General features: G+C 40.0%; 1 protein-coding gene across 1 annotated transcript; it reads right to left on the reverse strand.

Annotated features, from left to right (window-relative positions):
- Positions 1-1,971: 1,971 nt before the first annotated feature.
- Positions 1,972-27,667, reverse strand: rnf168 (ring finger protein 168). The gene is given in 9 exon segments (XM_084559492.1): positions 1,972-3,202; positions 3,204-3,230; positions 3,316-3,370; positions 3,587-3,639; positions 3,951-4,106; positions 4,241-4,311; positions 4,767-4,965; positions 9,666-9,874; positions 27,412-27,667. Coding segments are annotated over 8 exon segments (1,377 nt in total). The 5' UTR covers positions 9,813-9,874; positions 27,412-27,667; the 3' UTR covers positions 1,972-2,533.
- Between the last annotated feature and the right edge of the window lie 231 nt (positions 27,668-27,898).

The following is a 27,898-nucleotide window of genomic DNA, read 5'->3' on the forward strand; positions in this document are numbered from 1 at the left end:
GCCTGAATCGACATGAAACCGTTTCAGACGTTGTCTTTCAGTGAAATAAAATCAGAGACATGAGACATAAGACATGCCAGATTGGACAAGCTGTGACCTCTGAGGATGGTGGTTTGGTTTGATGCTTCAGATGCCAGTCATCAGGGTCACATGACCACAGGAAAACCATAGAGACCTCACTTTGTTTCTGATGAAACTTCCTCTGAGTCTCGTGTCCTGGAGATCATGTGTCATTAAAGGTTTGACGTGTCTCTGGACCACAGACCAGGACATGTCCTTTAAGCCTTGTGCCCTCCTCAAATTTACTACCCTCTGAACACATTCACAAACCTATCACACTCACACACAGACAGACACACACACACTTGGGTCCCCCTTGTAGTCACACAGCTCCATAATATAAATGGTGGATTTACAAGAATTTCATGCATTTACCTACAACAGGAGGTTGAATCTGATCAAATACAGTAAAAGTGTCAAACATCACTACTTTTCTTCTAAATGAAATACTAACATTACAGACTGTATGGTTTATACTGTAATGACAACGAGATTAAAAAATGTGTTTATAAGAAGGTGTCCAGAGGGATAATCTGGCACTACATTAAAAATACTAACGCAATCAAATTAATTTTATTGCTAATCTTTAACATATTCAAGACTCTAATTACCACCAAAGCCCAACCCACCTACTGTTTAGTTTATGGAAAACAGTTAATACTTCATGTACTCAGACTGGGTCATCACTGATGCCTCCCAGCCAGAAGGTTCTGGGTTCTGGTTCCTTTCTGTGTGTAGTCTGCATGTTCTCCCTGTGTCTGCGTGGGTTCTCTCCAGGTTCTCCAGCTTCCTCCCACCGTCCAAAGACATGCTGGTTAGGTTCATTGGTGATTCTGTCTCTCTGTGTTAGCCCTTGGACAGACTGGAGACCTGTCCAGGGTGGACCCCCAATCTAGACCAATGACAGCTGGGATAGACTGGAGACCTGTCCAGGGTGGACCCCCCCTCTAGACCAATGACTGCTGGGATAGACTGGAGACCTGTCCAGGGTGGACCCCCCCTCTAGACCAATGACTGCTGGGAAAGACTGGAGACCTGTCCAGGGTGGACCCCCCCTCTAGACCAATGACTGCTGGGATAGACTGGAGACCTGTCCAGGGTGGACCCCCCCTCTAGACCATTGACAGCTGGGATAGACTGGAGACCTGTCCAGGGTGGACCCCCCCCTCTAGACCAATGACTGCTGGGATAGACTGGAGACCTGTCCAGGGTGGACCCCCCCCTCTAGACCAATGACAGCTGGGATAGACTGGAGACCTGTCCAAGGTGGATCCCCCCCTCTAGACCAATGACAGCTGGGATAGACTGGAGACCTGTCCAGGGTGGACCCCCCCTCTAGACCAATGACAGCTGGGATAGACTGGAGACCTGTCCAGGGTGGACCCCCCCTCTAGACCAATGACAGGTGTGAATGATGAAAAAAAGTACAAAAATGTCTGAGGAGGACATAAGGGTTAATAAAACCAGAGACCAGGACGTGTCCTTCAGTCTGAGACCAGGACGTGTCCTTCAGTCTGAGACCAGGACGTGTCCTTTAATCAGAGACCAGGACGTGTCCTTCAGTCTGAGACCAGGACGTGTCCTTTAATCAGAGACCAGGATGTGTCCTTCAGTCAGAGACCAGGACGTGTCCTTCAGTCTGAGACCAGGACGTGTCCTTTAATCAGAGACCAGGACGTGTCCTTTAATCAGAGACCAGAACGTGTCCTTTAGTCTGATACCAGGACGTGTCCTTTAATCAGAGACCAGGACGTGTCCTTCAGTCTGAGACCAGGACGTGTCCTTCAGTCTGAGACCAGGACGTGTCCTTCAGTCAGAGACCAGGACGTGTCCTTCAGTCTGAGACCAGGACGTGATTTTTAACCAATAGAAACCTTTTCTCTGATATACAACAAGAAACAATGATTTAGAATCTCGCCTTTATTTTTGTTTCTTATAAAATAAACTGAGATGATGTCACTCAGCTCCTCTTAACGTTACACAGCCTGTTACATGTTCTATGTTGTCACATGTGTAGTATCACAGTTTAACCATCACATGACGCTGATCACATGATTTGTTAACAGGAACACATCATCAGTCTGAGCTGGTGCCATCAGAGAGATTGTGGACAGAGGGGATGTCTCACTCTGAGACAAAATGTCAGAATAACAAATCTATGAATCAATCAATAACCACAGGAAGTGCTTCAGTTCAGTGTGCTCCAGACTTTCAAAGTAAAAGACAAGAACTCTGTTGGAGCTTCACAATGAGTTGACAAAAACTCTGTCTTCATACCAAAACTATGAGACAGTCCTGTGTACTCGATGTCCACAGACTTGTCCTCTCTGTGTATGAAGAGTTCCAAAATAAAAGAGGACAGCAGATATCTGTCAGGGTTTATTCACGTCTGAAAAGAAAACCAACTGAGCAAGACAGAGAGGCACTGAGGCACTGGGACACTGGGACACCGGGACACCGGGACACTGAGAGTTCAGTTGTTGAAGCTGGAGAACATCTCAGTCAGAGTGGTTTGTTTTGTCCCTCTGCTGAAGGTGGAAGTCTTTGTGGTGTTTGTAGCTGAAGGTGGGGAGGAGGTCCTGACAGTCTTCCTGGAGGACCTGCAGGGTGTGCTGGAGCTGCTGTCCTCCTCCTTCCCTCCTCGGCGGAGGGGGTAGGCGTCTGCAGATCCCTTGCGTCTGTCGGTAGCTCTAAGTTTCTCCTCCTGGTCCAGCTCCTTTTGCAGGAGCAGAGCCAGTCTCCGGTCCTCCTCCTCCTGCTGCTGTCGGCCCTGAAGCTCCAACTCCCACTCAGCAATCTGCCGTGGGGCCAGGGCACCTTGCTCCAAAGAGATGGAGGAGGAGGAGCAGGAGGAGGAGGAGCAGGAGGAGGAGGAGGAGGAGGAGACTGGAAAGTGACAGCCTCGTTTGGTAAGAACCTCCTGGCTCCGTCCTCCTGCTGCCTCCAGCTCAGAGCACCTCCTCTTGGCCGAATGTCCTCCATGTGTGATCACCTGACTCCCCAGGTGAAGCTCCTCCTTGGGTTCTGGGTGGAGGTGCGTCTCAGGTTCTGGGTGGAGGTGCGTCTCAGGTTCTGGGTGGAGGTGCGTCTCAGGTTCTGGGTGGAGGTGCGTCTCAGCTCCATAATAGTCCAGTTTGGGGGGGGGGGCGCTCAGGGAGGAGGATGTTCTCCTGAAACAGGAAGTAACACATGACGTCATTCTCATCTTCCACCACTTCATGTCAAACCTAGAGACGTACAGATCTTCAGACTGACCTTATTGGACAGGAAGCTGGAGGCGGAGCTCTGAGACGGACGAGGACACAGGAACCTGCAACACATGGTGACTGGTCAGAACCACCACGGCCTCAGGGTCAGAGGTCAAAAGTCCTCTGGTACTAGAACTCACGACCACAGACATGTCTCGTGTCCTTTTGCACATGTCTTATGTCCAACATGAGCTGGTCCCGATCAATGCGTTACCATGGCAACCTCTCCCAGTCAACCCTAACGTCAAAATGTTTATAGAGAAATGAAGTCGACCTACTTCTCAATCTGTCCGACCTCCTTCTTCTTGACTGGAGCAACGGGAGGAGAGTTCTGCAAAAGACGAGAACAAAGTAAAACGAACGAGTCTCAGATTCATTCCATTAACTTCTACTTCCTGTGATAAGACAGAGACACCTGCAGGACGTCCATCACGTCCAGGCTGCATAGGAACATAGACACAGCTTCTAGAGACATTCACAGTTTAATCCAGAAAACCTTAAGACTTGATGAGTTGATGTTGATCGCCTGACGACTTCCTGTTGGTCCAGAGTCATGACGACTCTCTGACCGACCTTCAAAGAATCCAGTCGGTATCAACTGATATTACTTATATTAATATAATTAACATAATTACTACTGACCAGCTGGTCACTGAGCAGCAGAGCCAGACGCTCGTCCTCCTCCCTCCTCCTCCTCTCCTCCTGCAGCAGCTGCTCCTCCTCAGCCAACATCCTCTGGATCAAATCCTCGCTGGCCTTCCTCTCCTCCTCCTCCAGGACTCTTCTCTCCTCCGTCAGCTGACAGGACACCCCCCCCCCCCATTAAAGGTCCACTTCATGAACATATTCACTTTGTGATGAACACAACGAAAGACTGAGACCTCAACACCAGCTGCTATCTGTCTGTCTCTCTGTCTCATGAAATGACTCACTTTGGTCAACTCGTCCTCGTACTCCTGACGCACCTCTCCAGGCTGACTGACCCTGGGGACACACACCAGAACTGGACACAAAGAGACAGAGATAGAGAGAGACAGAGACAGCAAGTTAACGTCTTAAAGCAGAACTACCCGAAGCAGACAGACTTTTGGACAGTTTGTTTGTTTGTAGATCAAATTGACCACATACCCAAACCTGATCTTTGGTGTTTACTCTGAACCAGAACCAGAACCAGACCATGTCTAAATGCTAGATTCATGAAAGCAGCTGTGTATCTGTCCTCAGAGAAACATTTCTATACTTCATGTTTATCTGATGATCTGTGGAGGAAGTTTGAAAGTTCCCTCATCACTGTGGACTTTAATCTGGCAGCTTATAGCTGCTAGTTAGCTTAAGTTAGCAGCAAGCTAAGCTACAGGAGCTGAGCTAACTGAGAACCAGAGGTATCTCACCGCGGCTCCAAACATCCACAGTGGAAGTTAATGAGATGCTAACTGGTATTTATAAAGATAAAGGTACCTGAGCTGTCCTCGTCCTCGTCCTCGTGTCCACTGAGACGTCTCTGACACTGCTGAGGGAAGCAGGTCTGGATCTGCCTCCACAGCTGCTGGTTGACCAGAGACTTGTTTCTGCTGTTCAGTCTGGCCCAGGTAGAAACTCTCTTCCTGCACATGGGGCAGCATAGCGTGGCTTTATCCACCGACTCCAGGAAACAGCTCTGAAAACACACACACACACACACACACACACACACACACACACACACACACGGTCAGAGACCAGCTCCTCTGACAAGGATTACTGGCCCTGCGAGGACCACTGGTCCCCACAAGACTGGTGTTATACCTGAACACCTCCTAAAGAACTAGAACCAGGAAACACGGTGTTAGCATACAGCTGAGTGTTAGCATACAGCTGCGTGTGACTCTTCTGCTGCTGAGCTTCTTTCCAGGACTCATGCACAGTGTACAGTATATATAGTTATATATATATATAACTATATATAGTTATATATATATAGTTATATATATATATAACTATATATATATATAACTATATATATATATAGTTATATATATATAGTTATATATATATAACTATATATATATAACTATATATAGTTCTATATATAACTATATATATATAACTATATATATAACTATAAATAGTTATATATAGTTCTATATATATATAACTATATATATATATAACTATATATATATATATATAACTATATATATAGAACTATATATAACTATATATATATATATATATATATATAGTTCTATATATATAGAACTATATATAACTATATATATATATAACTATATATATATATATAACTATATATATATATATATAACTATATATATATATATATATATATATAACTATTACAGGGTATATGCAGGATTCACAGAGATGAATTTACTACCTTTTACTACCTTTTTTACTACCTCCACAATATTCTTTACTACCAACACGACATCAACCAGCAGCCCTTTTTGGACTACTAATTATAAGGTATAAGTGTGACACTGTCAGACCCATCATACATATCAGGTACACTAATGTTTAATTGTGATCATTGTCAATTATGTGTTTTTTGTAGTGTCGAGTTGATCCTTAGCCCTAATTAAGTGAGTAATAACCTTTGCACTTCTTAAACACAGTAACACCTAACAACCATAAAGATTAATAAGAAAGTGTGTCACATCACACACACTTACCCACAAACACGCATTCTCACACATGCAGACTTAAGCAGTTAATTACTGTCAAAAGAGCAATTTATTTAATCACAAGAAATACATCACAAGGGGTAACTTGTAACAATAGCTTACACTGGACTTAAAAACTGTCCAAAGAGCCCATGGAGTGGTAATGGATGGTAATCATGGGTGTTTAAAAGTTGATGCATGACATTCATTCGAGTTGAATGAATGATGGTTGGCTGCTGTGTTCAGGCACCAGAGAACCTCAGCCCTGAGGGCTGATGTTTGTAGCGGTAACGTCTGCTGTTTGGCTATCGCAGCCGTAGTGGTGCTGGTGGCACTGGTTTGCTGCTGAAGTGGTGCGACTACACCTGATAAGTTGGCATGATTTGCCGCGATTTGTGCGGTGCTGCTGCTAGCATTGCAAAACAACGACATCGGGAGCTGCCCCCCCCCCTCACCCGAAGCTGCTGCTGGTGAATACTGGATCCACTGTGTGACTTGATAGCCGTAATGCCGTTCCAGGTAATATTTATCGTTTTTTTTGCAGACACTGCAAAATGCCTCACGGTCATTTCCCATGACGGGTTTAAGCCAGTCTTTATATCAGTGTTTTTCAACCTTTTTTGAGCCAAGGTACATTTTTTTCATTGAAAAAATCACAAGGCACACCACCAACCGAAAATGTTAAAAAATGAAGCTCTGTAGCCTAAAGTAACAATATAAAGTCATTCTTGTCAAAGTGTCTTGAATAGGAATCAAATAAACACAAAGAAAAAAGTCTTATACTGTAAATCCTCTAATACTTTATTTTACTCAAGCACATCGCGGTCCAGGCCTTTATTGGAAGGAGGCCAGAATTAGAGGCAGGCCTCAAACGTACAGTTACCATAACATGGTATGCATACAGAACATTAACAACAAATGAGCGGCGCGACGCGGTCGGAGCGTGAGTCCGCTGCCGGTCGGCAGTCGCGCCGGGAGCGAGTGGGACCCGTCCCTCCCCGCAGGGAGAGAGGGCGCAGTGAGCACTGATTCCACGACCCCAGGGAAGCGGTGAAGTGAGATGCGGGGGGTCGCTGTAAAGCTCGCGGTCGGAGCCGACGAGCCACCTTCGCCCCGAGCACTTACAGGCCGCGCACCGCCACGGAGGAAATGGGCCCGGCGGGGGCCGGCCGACGCCGGGGAGAGGTCCCGCTGAAGGGATCCTCCCACACCGTGCCGCCGAAACCCTGACCCGCCGAGATGGTTCTAATAATAGCCCCAGCAAAAAGGCGGAAAATGTTATCGTCGCTGATAGGCTATCAACTCCACAATGTTTACCTCTACGTCATTGCTATCAACTACGCCTCACTCAGGTCCTGTAAGCACCGTATATATTTTTAAACTATATAGGCTAGATGAAGTTCAAACATGCAAACACAAATAATACACAAACAATGGAAACTCATTAAATATTGAGGCAGAGATAAAAACATTTTTACTACCAAGTTAAATTGCGTTTGTTACCTTTTACTACCTTTCAAGGGCCTTAATTTGGGTAGATTCTTTTTACTACCTTTCACTACCGTGCGGACACCCTGTATTAGGGGTGTGCATCTCTCCAATATAAGACGATTCGATACGTATCTAGATACATGGGGTACGAAACGATTCAGGAAGGATACATTTTAAAAACAACCGATTTGATCCGATTCGATTCGATTCGGTACGATTCAGTGCAATATGATGTAATCCGATGAGTCTGTGCAAATTCTCATTTGTCCAGGTCAAAGGCATCTCCAGGCAATTGAATCAGGTCAACTGGACTTGGTTTTTGTCTGTGAAGACGTTTCGCTCCTTATCCAAGTGGCTTCATCAGTTCGAGAGACTAGCAGCAAGTCTGACTAACCCGCAGACGCAGACAAAAACCAAGTCCAGTTGACCTGATTCAACTGCCTAGAGAGTAATCCGATATAGTTCCTTGTTTAAAGTAGACATTTTACATTATAAATGTTCCTAAATCAATCCTAAAAATGTGATATTGTTTACCTTCATAGTGATAAGTTTAATAGAGTCTCGCGAGATTTTTGCGGGAAAGAGAGAGAGAAAGAGAATAAGCAAGCGGGGCTTCCAGCTGTATTGCTGATATACCGTAAATTCCGGACTATAAGCCGCTACTTTCGTCTCTTGCTTTGGACCCTGCGGCTTATACAACGAATTATGGATTTTTACAGCTAACGGTCACCAGGGGCGCACTATCATGGAAGCGCAGGAGCGAGACAGACAGTTTGCGCCAGGTAACGAGCAAAACAAACCAAGTGAGTCCAAATGCAGTACGAGAGCTGCTTTTAAGTTAAAGGCGATCGATCTGGCTGACTTTTCTGGTATAGCAGGCTGGTTATTTTGATACAGTAAACGGTCGTGTTACTGCACCTTTACTGCTGTGTTGGCTGTTTTAGAAAAAGATGCTGGTTATTTTGTTGAGCAGCGGGTTACTGCACTTTTGCTGCCGTGTTACAGGCAAGCACTTTTACAAACAAATTAAATTTAGCCATTTAACGTTATTGCCTCGTCAAGCGTTTTTAAGCTTTGTTTTTTGTTATACTGCACTACGGTACTATGACTGCAGGAAGTGCGCTAGGAGCGCACCGTTGTATTATTTGTGCACTGCACGAATGCTGTTTGTAATGTCAAAGATGTGAAAGTTTGATCGATCGATCGATTGATTGATTGATTGATTGATTGAAAGATTTATTGTGTGGGTGCGGTTTATAGTCGGGTGCGGTTTATATATGGAACAATCTGTATTTTCCCCAAAATTTAGCTGGTGCGGCTTATAGTCCGGAAATTACGGTTTATATAGGGTGTTAAAATTAATGTAATAAAGTTCTGTGTAACCAATTATTAACAGTTTTTTTTTAATTATTAACCTGTAATTAGGAAATCCCTTTAGGAATCAACCCCCCCCCCCCCCATCGGTCAGACACAGGGCACATACCCTATCCAATCGTTCTTTTCACCCCCCCCCCCCCCCTCGGCCGACCACCACACATTGCTTTCAAATCTGTGGGAAACACTGCACATGTACACTTTAGTCAGATATGTGTATCTATGACAGATGTATGTTTATCTTGCTGTTCTCTTCTCTTCTCTCTTTGCTGTTCTCTTCTCTCTTTCTTCTGTCTGTACCCGGCTGGCCTTAGGCAGATGGTTCCTCCATATGAGCTGGGTTCTGCTCGAGGTTTCTTCCTGTTAAAAGGGAGTTTTTCCTGCCACCGTCGCCTTCAGGCTGCTCTGGGGGTTTCAGGCCGGGTTTTTGTAAAGCGTCTTGAGACGATTTGTATTGTTATTGACGCTATATAAATAAAATTGAATTGAATTGAATTGAATAACGATATATCGTTATCGTATCTATATCTATATCTATATCGTATATAGATATAGATACGATAACGATATATCGTTCAGCCCTAATGTCAACATATTTATATTTAACCTCCTTTAACACTTTAACTCTTCTATCCACACAAATTGGTTGTTTCAACTCAGACCAGACTCTGTGAATCTCTTCTTTGATGCAATATGTAAATATTTTTTGTACATAACATGTCTGTCTGCCGTATTCTATTCTATTGTTTTTTTGTGTATCTTCTGCATCTCACACTGTTGTTTCCTGTAACGCCCTGATTTCCCCACAGGGATGAATAAAGTCTTATCTTACCTTGCAGAAGGTGTGTGTACAGGGAAGTGTAACTGGCTCCATGAAGATCTCCAGACAGACGGGACAGAGACAGTCCTCCCGAGACAGCGCTCCGTCTCTCCTGCTCTTCCCCTCTAACTTCACCTCCATGTCTGACACAGGTGCCATCTTCTTCCTCCTCCTCCTCCTCCTCCTCCTCCTCCTCCTCCTCCAGGAACAGTGTCAGCAGACTGTGAACAGCAAAGACGTCAGCTCAAAGAAGTTGTTATTGTCATTTCAACCACATAGAGCAGCAGGTGCAGTAGGTAGTCAGATGAGAGGACGTTCCTCCAGGACCAAGGACCTACATGAAGACATTGGACTAAAAACAATACAAAGGACTCCAAGAAAGGTTTAAAAGGCAACTGGAGATGTTTGAGATGTTTCTTCAGTTCCAGAACTCAGATGATGAAACGTCTTTTCAAAGAACTCTACAGTCCAGTCGCTTTTTAAACCTTTTTTGGATAAACCACGACCTGGATGACTGAGAACCTTCACAGCCAATAGGAAGGACTGAGCATAAAGTGGGCGTGTCCAAGATGGAAGCTGATGCAGACAATACAGAGCAGTGGGTGAGTGAGTATAGTCCATGATTGTGTTGACTCTGGATGCAGGGTGTGGTACTAAGATAAATAACATCAGACTATAGTTTATTTAATAAGAGAACCATCTACAGACCTGAACATTAACAAGAACATTAACAAGGTAACCCTAATGACTTCTGTTATGAGAACCATCTACAGACCTGAACATTAACAAGAACATTAACAAGGTAACCCTTAATGTCTTCTGTTATGAGAACCATCTACAGACCTGAACATTAACAAGGTAACCCTTAATGGCTTCTGTTATGAGAACCATCTACAGACCTGAACATTAACAAGGTAACCTTAATGACTTCTGTTATGAGAACCATCTACAGACCTGAACATTAACAAGGTAACCTTAATGACTTCTGTTATGAGAACCATCTACAGACCTGAACATTAACAAGGTAACCTTAATGACTTCTGTTATGAGAACCATCTACAGACCTGAACATTAACAAGAACATTAACAAGGTAACCCTTAATGTCTTCTGTCATGAGAACCATCTACAGACCTGAACATTAACAAGGTAACCTTAATGACTTCTGTTATGAGAACCATCTACAGACCTGAACATTAACAAGGTAACCCTAATGACTTCTGTTATGAGAACCATCTACAGACCTGAACATTAACAAGAACATTAACAAGGTAACCCTTAATGTCTTCTGTTATGAGAACCATCTACAGACCTGAACATTAACAAGGTAACCCTAATGACTTCTGTTATGAGAACCATCTACAGACCTGAACATTAACAAGAACATTAACAAGGTAACCTTAATGTCTTCTGTTATGAGAACCATCTACAGACCTGAACATTAACAAGGTAACCTTAATGTCTTCTGTCATGAGAACCATCTACAGACCTGAACATTAACAAGGTAACCTTAATGACTTCTGTTATGAGAACCATCTACAGACCTGAACATTAACAAGAACATTAATGTCTTCTGTTATGAGAACCATCTACAGACCTGAACATTAACAAGGTAACCTTAATGACTTCTGTTATGAGAACCATCTACAGACCTGAACATTAACAAGGTAACCCTAATGTCTTCTGTTATGAGAACCATCTACAGACCTGAACATTAACAAGGTAACCTTAATGTCTTCTGTTATGAGAACCATCTACAGACCTGAACATTAACAAGGTAACCCTTAATGACTTCTGTTATGAGAACCATCTACAGACCTGAACATTAACAAGAACATTAACAAGGTAACCCTAATGACTTCTGTTATGAGAACCATCTACAGACCTGAACATTAACAAGAACATTAACAAGGTAACCCTAATGACTTCTGTTATGAGAACCATCTACAGACCTGAACATTAACAAGGTAACCTTAATGTCTTCTGTCATGAGAACCATCTACAGACCTGAACATTAACAAGGTAACCCTTAATGACTTCTGTTATGAGAACCATCTACAGACCTGAACATTAACAAGGTAACCTTAATGTCTTCTGTCATGAGAACCATCTACAGACCTGAACATTAACAAGGTAACCTTAATGACTTCTGTTATGAGAACCATCTACAGACCTGAACATTAACAAGAACATTAATGTCTTCTGTTATGAGAACCATCTACAGACCTGAACATTAACAAGGTAACCTTAATGACTTCTGTTATGAGAACCATCTACAGACCTGAACATTAACAAGGTAACCCTAATGTCTTCTGTTATGAGAACCATCTACAGACCTGAACATTAACAAGGTAACCTTAATGTCTTCTGTTATGAGAACCATCTACAGACCTGAACATTAACAAGGTAACCCTTAATGACTTCTGTTATGAGAACCATCTACAGACCTGAACATTAACAAGAACATTAACAAGGTAACCCTAATGACTTCTGTTATGAGAACCATCTACAGACCTGAACATTAACAAGGTAACCTTAATGTCTTCTGTTATGAGAACCATCTACAGACCTGAACATTAACAAGGTAACCTTAATGACTTCTGTTATGAGAACCATCTACAGACCTGAACATTAACAAGAACATTAACAAGGTAACCCTAATGTCTTCTGTTATGAGAACCATCTACAGACCTGAACATTAACAAGGTAACCTTAATGTCTTCTGTTATGAGAACCATCTACAGACCTGAACATTAACAAGGTAACCTTAATGACTTCTGTTATGAGAACCATCTACAGACCTGAACATTAACAAGAACATTAACAAGGTAACCCTAATGACTTCTGTTATGAGAACCATCTACAGACCTGAACATTAACAAGAACATTAACAAGGTAACCTTAATGTCTTCTGTTATGAGAACCATCTACAGACCTGAACATTAACAAGAACATTAACAAGGTAACCCTTAATGACTTCTGTTATGAGAACCATCTACAGACCTGAACATTAACAAGGTAACCCTAATGTCTTCTGTTATGAGAACCATCTACAGACCTGAACATTAACAAGGTAACCTTAATGACTTCTGTTATGAGAACCATCTACAGACCTGAACATTAACAAGGTAACCCTTAATGTCTTCTGTTATGAGAACCATCTACAGACCTGAACATTAACAAGAACATTAACAAGGTAACCTTAATGACTTCTGTTATGAGAACCATCTACAGACCTGAACATTAACAAGGTAACCTTAATGACTTCTGTTATGAGAACCATCTACAGACCTGAACATTAACAAGGTAACCTTAATGACTTCTGTTATGAGAACCATCTACAGACCTGAACATTAACAAGAACATTAACAAGGTAACCCTTAATGACTTCTGTTATGAGAACCATCTACAGACCTGAACATTAACAAGGTAACATTAATGTCTTCTGTTATGAGAACCATCTACAGACCTGAACATTAACAAGGTAACCTTAATGACTTCTGTTATGAGAACCATCTACAGACCTGAACATTAACAAGGTAACCCTTAATGACTTCTGTTATGAGAACCATCTACAGACCTGAACATTAACAAGAACATTAATGTCTTCTGTTATGAGAACCATCTACAGACCTGAACATTAACAAGGTAACCTTAATGACTTCTGTTATGAGAACCATCTACAGACCTGAACATTAACAAGAACATTAATGTCTTCTGTTATGAGAACCATCTACAGACCTGAACATTAACAAGAACATTAACAAGGTAACCTTAATGTCTTCTGTTATGAGAACCATCTACAGACCTGAACATTAACAAGGTAACCTTAATGACTTCTGTTATGAGAACCATCTACAGACCTGAACATTAACAAGAACATTAATGTCTTCTGTTATGAGAACCATCTACAGACCTGAACATTAACAAGAACATTAACAAGGTAACCCTAATGACTTCTGTTATGAGAACCATCTACAGACCTGAACATTAACAAGAACATTAACAAGGTAACCTTAATGACTTCTGTTATGAGAACCATCTACAGACCTGAACATTAACAAGGTAACCTTAATGACTTCTGTTATGAGAACCATCTACAGACCTGAACATTAACAAGGTAACCTTAATGACTTCTGTTATGAGAACCATCTACAGACCTGAACATTAACAAGGTAACCCTAATGACTTCTGTTATGAGAACCATCTACAGACCTGAACATTAACAAGGTAACCTTAATGACTTCTGTTATGAGAACCATCTACAGACCTGAACATTAACAAGAACATTAACAAGGTAACCCTAATGACTTCTGTTATGAGAACCATCTACAGACCTGAACATTAACAAGAACATTAATGTCTTCTGTTATGAGAACCATCTACAGACCTGAACATTAACAAGGTAACCCTAATGACTTCTGTTATGAGAACCATCTACAGACCTGAACATTAACAAGGTAACCTTAATGACTTCTGTTATGAGAACCATCTACAGACCTGAACATTAACAAGAACATTAACAAGGTAACCCTTAATGACTTCTGTTATGAGAACCATCTACAGACCTGAACATTAACAAGAACATTAACAAGGTAACCCTTAATGTCTTCTGTTATGAGAACCATCTACAGACCTGAACATTAACAAGAACATTAACAAGGTAACCCTTAATGTCTTCTGTTATGAGAACCATCTACAGACCTGAACATTAACAAGAACATTAACAAGGTAACCTTAATGACTTCTGTTATGAGAACCATCTACAGACCTGAACATTAACAAGAACATTAACAAGGTAACCCTTAATGACTTCTGTTATGAGAACCATCTACAGACCTGAACATTAACAAGAACATTAACAAGGTAACCCTTAATGTCTTCTGTTATGAGAACCATCTACAGACCTGAACATTAACAAGAACATTAACAAGGTAACCCTTAATGTCTTCTGTTATGAGAACCATCTACAGACCTGAACATTAACAAGGTAACCCTAATGACTTCTGTTATGAGAACCATCTACAGACCTGAACATTAACAAGGTAACCTTAATGACTTCTGTTATGAGAACCATCTACAGACCTGAACATTAACAAGGTAACCCTTAATGTCTTCTGTTATGAGAACCATCTACAGACCTGAACATTAACAAGAACATTAACAAGGTAACCTTAATGTCTTCTGTTATGAGAACCATCTACAGACCTGAACATTAACAAGGTAACCTTAATGTCTTCTGTTATGAGAACCATCTACAGACCTGAACATTAACAAGGTAACCTTAATGTCTTCTGTTATGAGAACCATCTACAGACCTGAACATTAACAAGGTAACCCTTAATGTCTTCTGTTATGAGAACCATCTACAGACCTGAACATTAACAAGAACATTAACAAGGTAACCTTAATGTCTTCTGTTATGAGAACCATCTACAGACCTGAACATTAACAAGGTAACCTTAATGTCTTCTGTTATGAGAACCATCTACAGACCTGAACATTAACAAGGTAACCTTAATGTCTTCTGTTATGAGAACCATCTACAGACCTGAACATTAACAAGGTAACCTTAATGACTTCTGTTATGAGAACCATCTACAGACCTGAACATTAACAAGGTAACCCTTAATGTCTTCTGTTATGAGAACCATCTACAGACCTGAACATTAACAAGAACATTAACAAGGTAACCTTAATGTCTTCTGTTATGAGAACCATCTACAGACCTGAACATTAACAAGGTAACCTTAATGTCTTCTGTTATGAGAACCATCTACAGACCTGAACATTAACAAGGTAACCTTAATGTCTTCTGTTATGAGAACCATCTACAGACCTGAACATTAACAAGGTAACCTTAATGACTTCTGTTATGAGAACCATCTACAGACCTGAACATTAACAAGAACATTAACAAGGTAACCTTAATGACTTCTGTTATGAGAACCATCTACAGACCTGAACATTAACAAGGTAACCTTAATGACTTCTGTTATGAGAACCATCTACAGACCTGAACATTAACAAGAACATTAACAAGGTAACCTTAATGACTTCTGTTATGAGAACCATCTACAGACCTGAACATTAACAAGAACATTAACAAGGTAACCTTAATGACTTCTGTTATGAGAACCATCTACAGACCTGAACATTAACAAGGTAACCTTAATGACTTCTGTTATGAGAACCATCTACAGACCTGAACATTAACAAGAACATTAACAAGGTAACCTTAATGACTTCTGTTATGAGAACCATCTACAGACCTGAACATTAACAAGAACATTAACAAGGTAACCTTAATGACTTCTGTTATGAGAACCATCTACAGACCTGAACATTAACAAGGTAACCTTAATGTCTTCTGTTATGAGAACCATCTACAGACCTGAACATTAACAAGGTAACCTTAATGACTTCTGTTATGAGAACCATCTACAGACCTGAACATTAACAAGAACATTAACAAGGTAACCCTTAATGACTTCTGTTATGAGAACCATCTACAGACCTGAACATTAACAAGGTAACCCTAATGACTTCTGTTATGAGAACCATCTACAGACCTGAACATTAACAAGAACATTAACAAGGTAACCCTTAATGTCTTCTGTTATGAGAACCATCTACAGAGCTGAACATTAACAAGAACATTAACAAGGTAACCTTAATGACTTCTGTTATGAGAACCATCTACAGACCTGAACATTAACAAGGTAACCCTTAATGACTTCTGTTATGAGAACCATCTACAGACCTGAACATTAACAAGGTAACATTAATGTCTTCTGTTATGAGAACCATCTACAGACCTGAACATTAACAAGGTAACCTTAATGACTTCTGTTATGAGAACCATCTACAGACCTGAACATTAACAAGGTAACCTTAATGACTTCTGTTATGAGAACCATCTACAGACCTGAACATTAACAAGGTAACCCTTAATGTCTTCTGTTATGAGAACCATCTACAGACTTGAACATTAACAAGGTAACCTTAATGACTTCTGTTATGAGAACCATCTACAGACCTGAACATTAACAAGAACATTAACAAGGTAACCTTAATGTCTTCTGTTATGAGAACCATCTACAGACCTGAACATTAACAAGGTAACCTTAATGTCTTCTGTTATGAGAACCATCTACAGACCTGAACATTAACAAGGTAACCCTTAATGTCTTCTGTTATGAGAACCATCTACAGACCTGAACATTAACAAGAACATTAACAAGGTAACCTTAATGACTTCTGTTATGAGAACCATCTACAGACCTGAACATTAACAAGGTAACCCTTAATGTCTTCTGTCATGAGAACCATCTACAGACCTGAACATTAACAAGAACATTAACAAGGTAACCCTAATGTCTTCTGTTATGAGAACCATCTACAGACCTGAACATTAACAAGGTAACCCTTAATGTCTTCTGTTATGAGAACCATCTACAGACCTGAACATTAACAAGGTAACCTTAATGACTTCTGTTATGAGAACCATCTACAGACCTGAACATTAACAAGAACATTAACAAGGTAACCTTAATGACTTCTGTTATGAGAACCATCTACAGACCTGAACATTAACAAGGTAACCTTAATGACTTCTGTTATGAGAACCATCTACAGACCTGAACATTAACAAGAACATTAACAAGGTAACCTTAATGACTTCTGTTATGAGAACCATCTACAGACCTGAATATTAACAAGAACATTAACAAGGTAACCTTAATGACTTCTGTTATGAGAACCATCTACAGACCTGAACATTAACAAGGTAACCTTAACGTCTTCTGTTATGAGAACCATCTACAGACCTGAACATTAACAAGGTAACCTTAATGTCTTCTGTTATGAGAACCATCTACAGACCTGAACATTAACAAGAACATTAACAAGGTAACCTTAATGACTTCTGTTATGAGAACCATCTACAGACCTGAACATTAACAAGAACATTAACAAGGTAACCCTAATGTCTTCTGTTATGAGAACCATCTACAGACCTGAACATTAACAAGAACATTAACAAGGTAACCTTAATGACTTCTGTTATGAGAACCATCTACAGACCTGAACATTAACAAGGTAACCCTAATGTCTTCTGTTATGAGAACCATCTACAGACCTGAACATTAACAAGGTAACCCTTAATGTCTTCTGTTATGAGAACCATCTACAGACCTGAACATTAACAAGAACATTAACAAGGTAACCCTAATGTCTTCTGTTATGAGAACCATCTACAGACCTGAACATTAACAAGGTAACCCTTAATGTCTTCTGTTATGAGAACCATCTACAGACCTGAACATTAACAAGGTAACCTTAATGACTTCTGTTATGAGAACCATCTACAGACCTGAACATTAACAAGAACATTAACAAGGTAACCTTAATGACTTCTGTTATGAGAACCATCTACAGACCTGAACATTAACAAGGTAACCTTAATGACTTCTGTTATGAGAACCATCTACAGACCTGAACATTAACAAGAACATTAACAAGGTAACCTTAATGACTTCTGTTATGAGAACCATCTACAGACGTGAATATTAACAAGAACATTAACAAGGTAACCTTAATGACTTCTGTTATGAGAACCATCTACAGACCTGAACATTAACAAGGTAACCTTAACGTCTTCTGTTATGAGAACCATCTACAGACCTGAACATTAACAAGAACATTAACAAGGTAACCTTAATGTCTTCTGTTATGAGAACCATCTACAGACCTGAACATTAACAAGAACATTAACAAGGTAACCTTAATGTTTGTCTGACAATGCTGTAACTAGATATAAAGAATTAATTCCTTCTTTATTTACCTCAGTGCCATGTACCAATGTTGTGGACAACAGCAACCACAATTTAACCCCTGCACTAATAGATTATTTTGTCGATGGCACTGCAGCATCGCTTAGTTCAACTTTAAACTTAGTTGCTCCTCTGAAAAAGAAGGTCATAAATAGGAGGAGGCTAGCTCCATGGTATAATTCACAGTTGCGCTGTTTAAAACAGGCAGCCCGAAAGCTAGAAAGAATTTGGCATTCCACTAATTCTGAAGAAGCTCGCATAGCCTGGAAAGATAGTTTAACAACTTATAAAAAAGCTCTCAGTAGTATTAGAACAGCATATTATTCATCATTAATAGAAGAAAACAAGAACAACCCCAGATTTCTTTTCAGCACTGTAGCCAGGCTGACAAAGAGCCACAGCTCTGTTGAGCCATCTATTCCTTTAGCCCTCAGTAGTAATGACTTCATGAGCTTCTTTACTAATAAAATTGTCGGCATTAGAGAAAATATTCAAGGCATCCTTCCAACAGCTGTTAAAGATGCAAGTACAGCGACATTAGAAACTTTTGTAAGACCTTATCAATATCTGGAATCCTTCTCCCCAGTAGATCTTCTTGAGCTCTCTTCAACAATTACAGCATCTAAACCATCAACCTGTCTTCTAGATCCAATCCCAACTAAATTGCTCAAAGAAGTTTTTCCATTAATTAACACCTCCATATTGAACCAGATAAATTTATCTTTATTAACAGGATATGTGCCTCAGTCTTTTAAGGTTGCTGTAATTAAGCCCTTACTCAAGAAAGCCACTCTAGATCCAGATGTTTTAGCCAACTATAGACCAATCTCCAACCTTCCTTTTATTTCCAAAATTCTAGAAAAAGTTGTTGCTAATCAGTTGTGTGACCACTTAAACAAGAATGGTCTGTTTGAAGAGTTTCAGTCAGGTTTTAGAGTTCATCATAGTACAGAAACAGCTTTGGTTAAAGTTACCAATGATCTCCTCATGGCTTCAGACAGTGGACTTGTCTCTATACTTGTTCTGCTAGATCTTAGTGCTGCATTTGACACTATTGATCATAATATTTTACTACAGAGACTTGAAAGTGAGGTCAAGATTAAAGGAACTGCATTAGACTGGTTTGAATCCTATCTATCTGACAGATTCCAGTTTGTTCATGTCAATAATGATTCCTCTACTTATACAAAAGTAAGTTATGGAGTTCCTCAGGGTTCTGTGCTAGGACCAATACTCTTCACGTTATACATGTTGCCATTAGGCAAGATTATTAGAAAACATGGCATAAACTTTCATTGCTATGCAGACGACACCCAGCTATATTTATCTATGAAACCAGATGAAACTAATCAGCTGGTTAAACTCCAAGCATGCCTTAAAGACATAAAGGCTTGGATGACCTGTAATTTCCTACTCTTAAACTCAGACAAAACAGAAGTTATTGTATTCGGTCCTAAGCATCTCAGAGATTCATTATCTAATCACATGGTGTCTTTGGATGGCATTACCTTGGCCTCCAGTACTACTGTAAAAAACCTTGGTGTTATATTTGATGAGGATATGTCCTTTAAATGTCACATAAAGCAAGTGACCAGGACTGCCTTCTTTCACCTGCGTAATATCGTCAAAATTAGGAACATCCTGTCTCAGAGTGATGCTGAAAAACTAGTTCATGCATTTGTGTCGTCCAGACTGGATTACTGTAATTCATTACTGTCTGGCTGTCCAAATAGCTCTTTAAAAAGCCTCCAGTTGATTCAAAATGCCGCAGCAAGAGCATTGACAGGAATTAGCAAGAGAGATCATATTACTCCAGTTTTAGCTTCTCTTCACTGGCTCCCTTTAAAGTCTAGAATAGAATTTAAAATCCTCCTCCTCACATACAAGGCCCTTAAAGGCCTAGCTCCATCGTATCTTAAAGACCTTATTGTACCATATCATCCCAACAGATCACTTCGGTCTGAAAGTGCAGGCCTACTTGTGGTTCCTAGAATTTCAAAAAGTAGAATGGGAGGTAGAGCTTTCAGCTATCAGGCTCCTCTCCTGTGGAACCAGCTCCCAGTTTGGGTTCGGGAGGCAGACACTCTCTCTATTTTTAAGGTCAGGCTTAAGACTTTCCTTTTTGATCAGGCTTATAGTTAGGGCTGGACTAAACCATCCCTTAGTTATGCTGCTATAGGCCTAGGCTGCTGGGGGACGATGCACCAAACACATGTCCTCCTTCTTTCTTCTCTCTCCTCTCTCGCATCCTCCACTTTCTTTTCTCTGGCACAGAGCTCTTGCCCTCTAATTTCCTATATACTACTAGTCATACAATTCTGTGCTATTACTATGTAGAATGTTTACTGCTGTGTGTGTCCCACCCCCCTTCCCCCCTCTTCCCCCCTCTTCCCCCCTCTTCTTGTGAGTATCTCTGGCCTGGAGTGGTGTGTTTCCTGTGGAGCTCTATACTACATCTGTTGTCGTGGTCTCATCAGCCTGCCTAGTCTTCATGGAATCCTGCAGTTATCCACTCCTACCTGAATGAACAATTCTCCAACCTGCCTATGATTCCTCTTACATTTTCAAACTGTCATGTAACATCATCAGTTTGTATCATCAGATTCCACATGTACACTTTAGTCAGATATGTGTATCTATGACAGATGTATGTTTATCTTGCTGTTCTCTTCTCTTCTCTCTTTGCTGTTCTCTTCTCTCTTTCTTCTGTCTGTACCCGGCTGGCCTTAGGCAGATGGGTCCCTCCATATGAGCTGGGTTCTGCTCGAGGTTTCTTCCTGTTAAAAGGGAGTTTTTCCTTGCCACCGTTACCTTCAGGCTGCTCTGGGGGTTTCAGGCCGGGTTTTTGTAAAGCGTCTTGAGACGATTTGTATTGTTATTGACGCTATATAAATAAAATTGAATTGAATTGAATTGAATGACTTCTGTTATGAGAACCATCTACAGACCTGAACATTAACAAGAACATTAACAAGGTAACCTTAATGACTTCTGTTATGAGAACCATCTACAGACCTGAACATTAACAAGAACATTAACAAGGTAACCCTAATGACTTCTGTTATGAGAACCATCTACAGACCTGAACATTAACAAGGTAACCTTAATGACTTCTGTTATGAGAACCATCTACAGACCTGAACATTAACAAGAACATTAACAAGGTAACCCTTAATGTCTTCTGTTATGAGAACCATCTACAGACCTGAACATTAACAAGAACATTAACAAGGTAACCTTAATGACTTCTGTTATGAGAACCATCTACAGACCTGAACATTAACAAGAACATTAACAAGGTAACCCTAATGACTTCTGTTATGAGAACCATCTACAGACCTGAACATTAACAAGGGAACCTTAATGACTTCTGTTATGAGAACCATCTACAGACCTGAATATTAACAAGAACATTAACAAGGTAACCTTAATGGCTTCTGTTATGAGAACCATCTACAGACCTGAACATTAACAAGGTAACCTTAATGACTTCTGTTATGAGAACCATCTACAGACCTGAACATTAACAAGGTAACCTTAACGTCTTCTGTTATGAGAACCATCTACAGACCTGAACATTAACAAGGTAACCTTAATGACTTCTGTTATGAGAACCATCTACAGACCTGAATATTAACAAGAACATTAACAAGGTAACCTTAATGTCTTCTGTTATGAGAACCATCTACAGACCTGAACATTAACAAGAACATTAACAAGGTAACCCTAATGACTTCTGTTATGAGAACCATCTACAGACCTGAACATTAACAAGAACATTAACAAGGTAACCTTAATGACTTCTGTTATGAGAACCATCTACAGACCTGAACATTAACAAGAACATTAACAAGGTAACCTTAATGTCTTCTGTTATGAGAACCATCTACAGACCTGAACATTAACAAGAACATTAACAAGGTAACCTTAATGACTTCTGTTATGAGAACCATCTACAGACCTGAACATTAACAAGAACATTAACAAGGTAACCCTAATGACTTCTGTTATGAGAACCATCTACAGACCTGAACATTAACAAGAACATTAACAAGGTAACCTTAATGACTTCTGTTATGAGAACCATCTACAGACCTGAACATTAACAAGAACATTAATGTCTTCTGTTATGAGAACCATCTACAGACCTGAACATTAACAAGGTAACCTTAATGTCTTCTGTTATGAGAACCATCTACAGACCTGAACATTAACAAGGTAACCCTAATGACTTCTGTTATGAGAACCATCTACAGACCTGAACATTAACAAGGTAACCCTTAATGACTTCTGTTATGAGAACCATCTACAGACCTGAACATTAACAAGGTAACCTTAATGACTTCTGTTATGAGAACCATCTACAGACCTGAACATTAACAAGAACATTAACAAGGTAACCCTTAATGACTTCTGTTATGAGAACCATCTACAGACCTGAACATTAACAAGGTAACCTTAATGACTTCTGTTATGAGAACCATCTACAGACCTGAACATTAACAAGAACATTAACAAGGTAACCCTTAATGTCTTCTGTTATGAGAACCATCTACAGACCTGAACATTAACAAGGTAACCTTAATGACTTCTGTTATGAGAACCATCTACAGACCTGAACATTAACAAGGTAACCTTAATGACTTCTGTTATGAGAACCATCTACAGACCTGAACATTAACAAGGTAACCTTAATGTCTTCTGTTATGAGAACCATCTACAGACCTGAACATTAACAAGGTAACCTTAATGTCTTCTGTTATGAGAACCATCTACAGACCTGAACATTAACAAGGTAACCCTTAATGACTTCTGTTATGAGAACCATCTACAGACCTGAACATTAACAAGGTAACCCTTAATGACTTCTGTTATGAGAACCATCTACAGACCTGAACATTAACAAGAACATTAACAAGGTAACCCTTAATGTCTTCTGTTATGAGAACCATCTACAGACCTGAACATTAACAAGGTAACCTTAATGACTTCTGTTATGAGAACCATCTACAGACCTGAACATTAACAAGGTAACCTTAATGTCTTCTGTTATGAGAACCATCTACAGACCTGAACATTAACAAGGTAACCTTAATGACTTCTGTTATGAGAACCATCTACAGACCTGAACATTAACAAGGTAACCTTAATGTCTTCTGTTATGAGAACCATCTACAGACCTGAACATTAACAAGGTAACCTTAATGACTTCTGTTATGAGAACCATCTACAGACCTGAACATTAACAAGGTAACCTTAATGTCTTCTGTTATGAGAACCATCTACAGACCTGAACATTAACAAGGTAACCCTTAATGACTTCTGTTATGAGAACCATCTACAGACCTGAACATTAACAAGAACATTAACAAGGTAACCTTAATGTCTTCTGTTATGAGAACCATCTACAGACCTGAACATTAACAAGAACATTAACAAGGTAACCTTAATGACTTCTGTTATGAGAACCATCTACAGACCTGAACATTAACAAGGTAACCTTAATGACTTCTGTTATGAGAACCATCTACAGACCTGAACATTAACAAGAACATTAATGTCTTCTGTTATGAGAACCATCTACAGACCTGAACATTAACAAGGTAACCTTAATGTCTTCTGTTATGAGAACCATCTACAGACCTGAACATTAACAAGGTAACCTTAATGTCTTCTGTTATGAGAACCATCTACAGACCTGAACATTAACAAGAACATTAACAAGGTAACCTTAATGTCTTCTGTTATGAGAACCATCTACAGACCTGAACATTAACAAGAACATTAACAAGGTAACCTTAATGTCTTCTGTTATGAGAACCATCTACAGACCTGAACATTAACAAGAACATTAACAAGGTAACCTTAATGACTTCTGTTATGAGAACCATCTACAGACCTGAACATTAACAAGGTAACCTTAATGACTTCTGTTATGAGAACCATCTACAGACCTGAACATTAACAAGAACATTAACAAGGTAACCTTAATGTCTTCTGTTATGAGAACCATCTACAGACCTGAACATTAACAAGAACATTAACAAGGTAACCTTAATGTCTTCTGTTATGAGAACCATCTACAGACCTGAACATTAACAAGAACATTAACAAGGTAACCTTAATGACTTCTGTTATGAGAACCATCTACAGACCTGAACATTAACAAGAACATTAATGTCTTCTGTTATGAGAACCATCTACAGACCTGAACATTAACAAGGTAACCTTAATGTCTTCTGTTATGAGAACCATCTACAGACCTGAACATTAACAAGGTAACCTTAATGACTTCTGTTATGAGAACCATCTACAGACCTGAACATTAACAAGGTAACCTTAATGACTTCTGTTATGAGAACCATCTACAGACCTGAACATTAACAAGGTAACCTTAATGTCTTCTGTTATGAGAACCATCTACAGACCTGAACATTAACAAGAACATTAACAAGGTAACCCTAATGACTTCTGTTATGAGAACCATCTACAGACCTGAACATTAACAAGAACATTAACAAGGTAACCCTAATGACTTCTGTTATGAGAACCATCTACAGACCTGAACATTAACAAGGTAACCTTAATGACTTCTGTTATGAGAACCATCTACAGACCTGAACATTAACAAGAACATTAACAAGGTAACCTTAATGACGTCTGTTATGAGAACCATCTACAGACCTGAACATTAACAAGAACATTAACAAGGTAACCTTAATGACTTCTGTTATGAGAACCATCTACAGACCTGAACATTAACAAGAACATTAACAAGGTAACCCTAATGACTTCTGTTATGAGAACCATCTACAGACCTGAACATTAACAAGAACATTAACAAGGTAACCCTAATGACTTCTGTTATGAGAACCATCTACAGACCTGAACATTAACAAGGTAACCTTAATGACGTCTGTTATGAGAACCATCTACAGACCTGAACATTAACAAGGTAACCTTAATGACTTCTGTTATGAGAACCATCTACAGACCTGAACATTAACAAGAACATTAACAAGGTAACCTTAATGACGTCTGTTATGAGAACCATCTACAGACCTGAACATTAACAAGGTAACCCTTAATGACTTCTGTTATGAGAACCATCTACAGACCTGAACATTAACAAGGTAACCTTAATGACTTCTGTTATGAGAACCATCTACAGACCTGAACATTAACAAGAACATTAACAAGGTAACCCTAATGACTTCTGTTATGAGAACCATCTACAGACCTGAACATTAACAAGAACATTAACAAGGTAACCTTAATGTCTTCTGTTATGAGAACCATCTACAGACCTGAACATTAACAAGAACATTAACAAGGTAACCCTTAATGACTTCTGTTATGAGAACCATCTACAGACCTGAACATTAACAAGAACATTAACAAGGTAACCTTAATGTCTTCTGTTATGAGAACCATCTACAGACCTGAACATTAACAAGAACATTAACAAGGTAACCTTAATGTCTTCTGTTATGAGAACCATCTACAGACCTGAACATTAACAAGGTAACCCTAATGACTTCTGTTATGAGAACCATCTACAGACCTGAACATTAACAAGGTAACCTTAATGACTTCTGTTATGAGAACCATCTACAGACCTGAACATTAACAAGAACATTAACAAGGTAACCCTTAATGTCTTCTGTTATGAGAACCATCTACAGACCTGAACATTAACAAGGTAACCTTAATGACTTCTGTTATGAGAACCATCTACAGACCTGAACATTAACAAGGTAACCTTAATGACTTCTGTTATGAGAACCATCTACAGACCTGAACATTAACAAGGTAACCCTTAATGTCTTCTGTTATGAGAACCATCTACAGACCTGAACATTAACAAGGTAACCCTTAATGTCTTCTGTTATGAGAACCATCTACAGACCTGAACATTAACAAGAACATTAACAAGGTAACCCTTAATGTCTTCTGTTATGAGAACCATCTACAGACCTGAACATTAACAAGAACATTAATGACGTCTGTTATGAGAACCATCTACAGACCTGAACATTAACAAGGTAACCCTAATGACTTCTGTTATGAGAACCATCTACAGACCTGAACATTAACAAGGTAACCCTAATGACTTCTGTTATGAGAACCATCTACAGACCTGAACATTAACAAGAACATTAATGTCTTCTGTTATGAGAACCATCTACAGACCTGAACATTAACAAGGTAACCTTAATGTCTTCTGTTATGAGAACCATCTACAGACCTGAACATTAACAAGGTAACCTTAATGTCTTCTGTTATGAGAACCATCTACAGACCTGAACATTAACAAGGTAACCCTTAATGTCTTCTGTTATGATCTGGTATTGGGGTCCAGGGGGGACAAGGGTCACTGAGGCTGGACCCCTGTAGACTCCTTTGGTCTTGAAGCCGTTGGAGGACAGCGTTGGTCAGAGACATGTGAACAGATCCTCAGCGCTGCAGCAGGAACGTTGTCTGGTCCAGATATTTCATGAGCTTAACTCAGTTTTATGACTTTATGGTAATAAAACTATTAGTGAATCAGTTTTATTCTGATTTCAGTTAGTTTGAACTTAAAACGGATTTTATTTATGACACGAACCTGAATGATCCGCCATAGATCGTATGTTAAGTCCTTCATGATCAGCTGATAATTAAACTTTATTTAAACATTGTCTGTGTCAGTGTGGTCACTACTGTCACTCTGAACTGGAACCGGTTCTAAACAGGTGTCAAATGTTGGTAAAAGGCGCTGCCGTTAAATCTCTGCTGGTTGCTAATATTAGCTGCTAACGCTAGCGGCTAACGCTAGCGGCTAACGTTAGCTAACCGACCGCTGTGACGAGCTCCAAACTAAAGTCTCACATTCGTAGCAGTTTAACACACGAAGACACAATACGTCACCGGGACGTCTACTCACCTCCGAACACCTGGACGCTTGTCCTCAGCTGATGCTAACGTTAGCTTCCCGGCTAACCTCCACGGAAGGTGTGTTGCTAACAGTTAGCTGGCAGCTACGTGCTAACAGTTCGCGGCTATGAACCCTCGTCCGTTCACGTCCTCACTCGGAGCTTCATGTTTACCGCATCAGCCCCGGAGAAGAACCGCTTATACCGAAGACTGACAAGTTTTACCGGAGCCTCACCGGATAGCACCGAACACCCGCGAGAAAGAAACTGTTGACACTGTGCGCATGCGCCCTGCACTAACGGCCTCAGTGACGGCGCATAGATACAATAGAAATCTGTTTTATAGAAGCTGATTCTACTTCCTGTGTCATTTATTCTCGTTCTTCTCTGTCCTCAAGTTCATACTTTATTTATTCTGATTTAAATCAAAGCAGCTAAACACGAATAATAAGAAAATAATTAAATCCTGAACCTGGATATTATCATAGAGTGTATAAA

This window comes from Chelon labrosus, assembly GCF_963514085.1.
Source record: "Chelon labrosus genome assembly, chromosome: 13".
In the NCBI taxonomy this organism is placed as follows: Eukaryota; Metazoa; Chordata; class Actinopteri; order Mugiliformes; family Mugilidae; genus Chelon; species Chelon labrosus.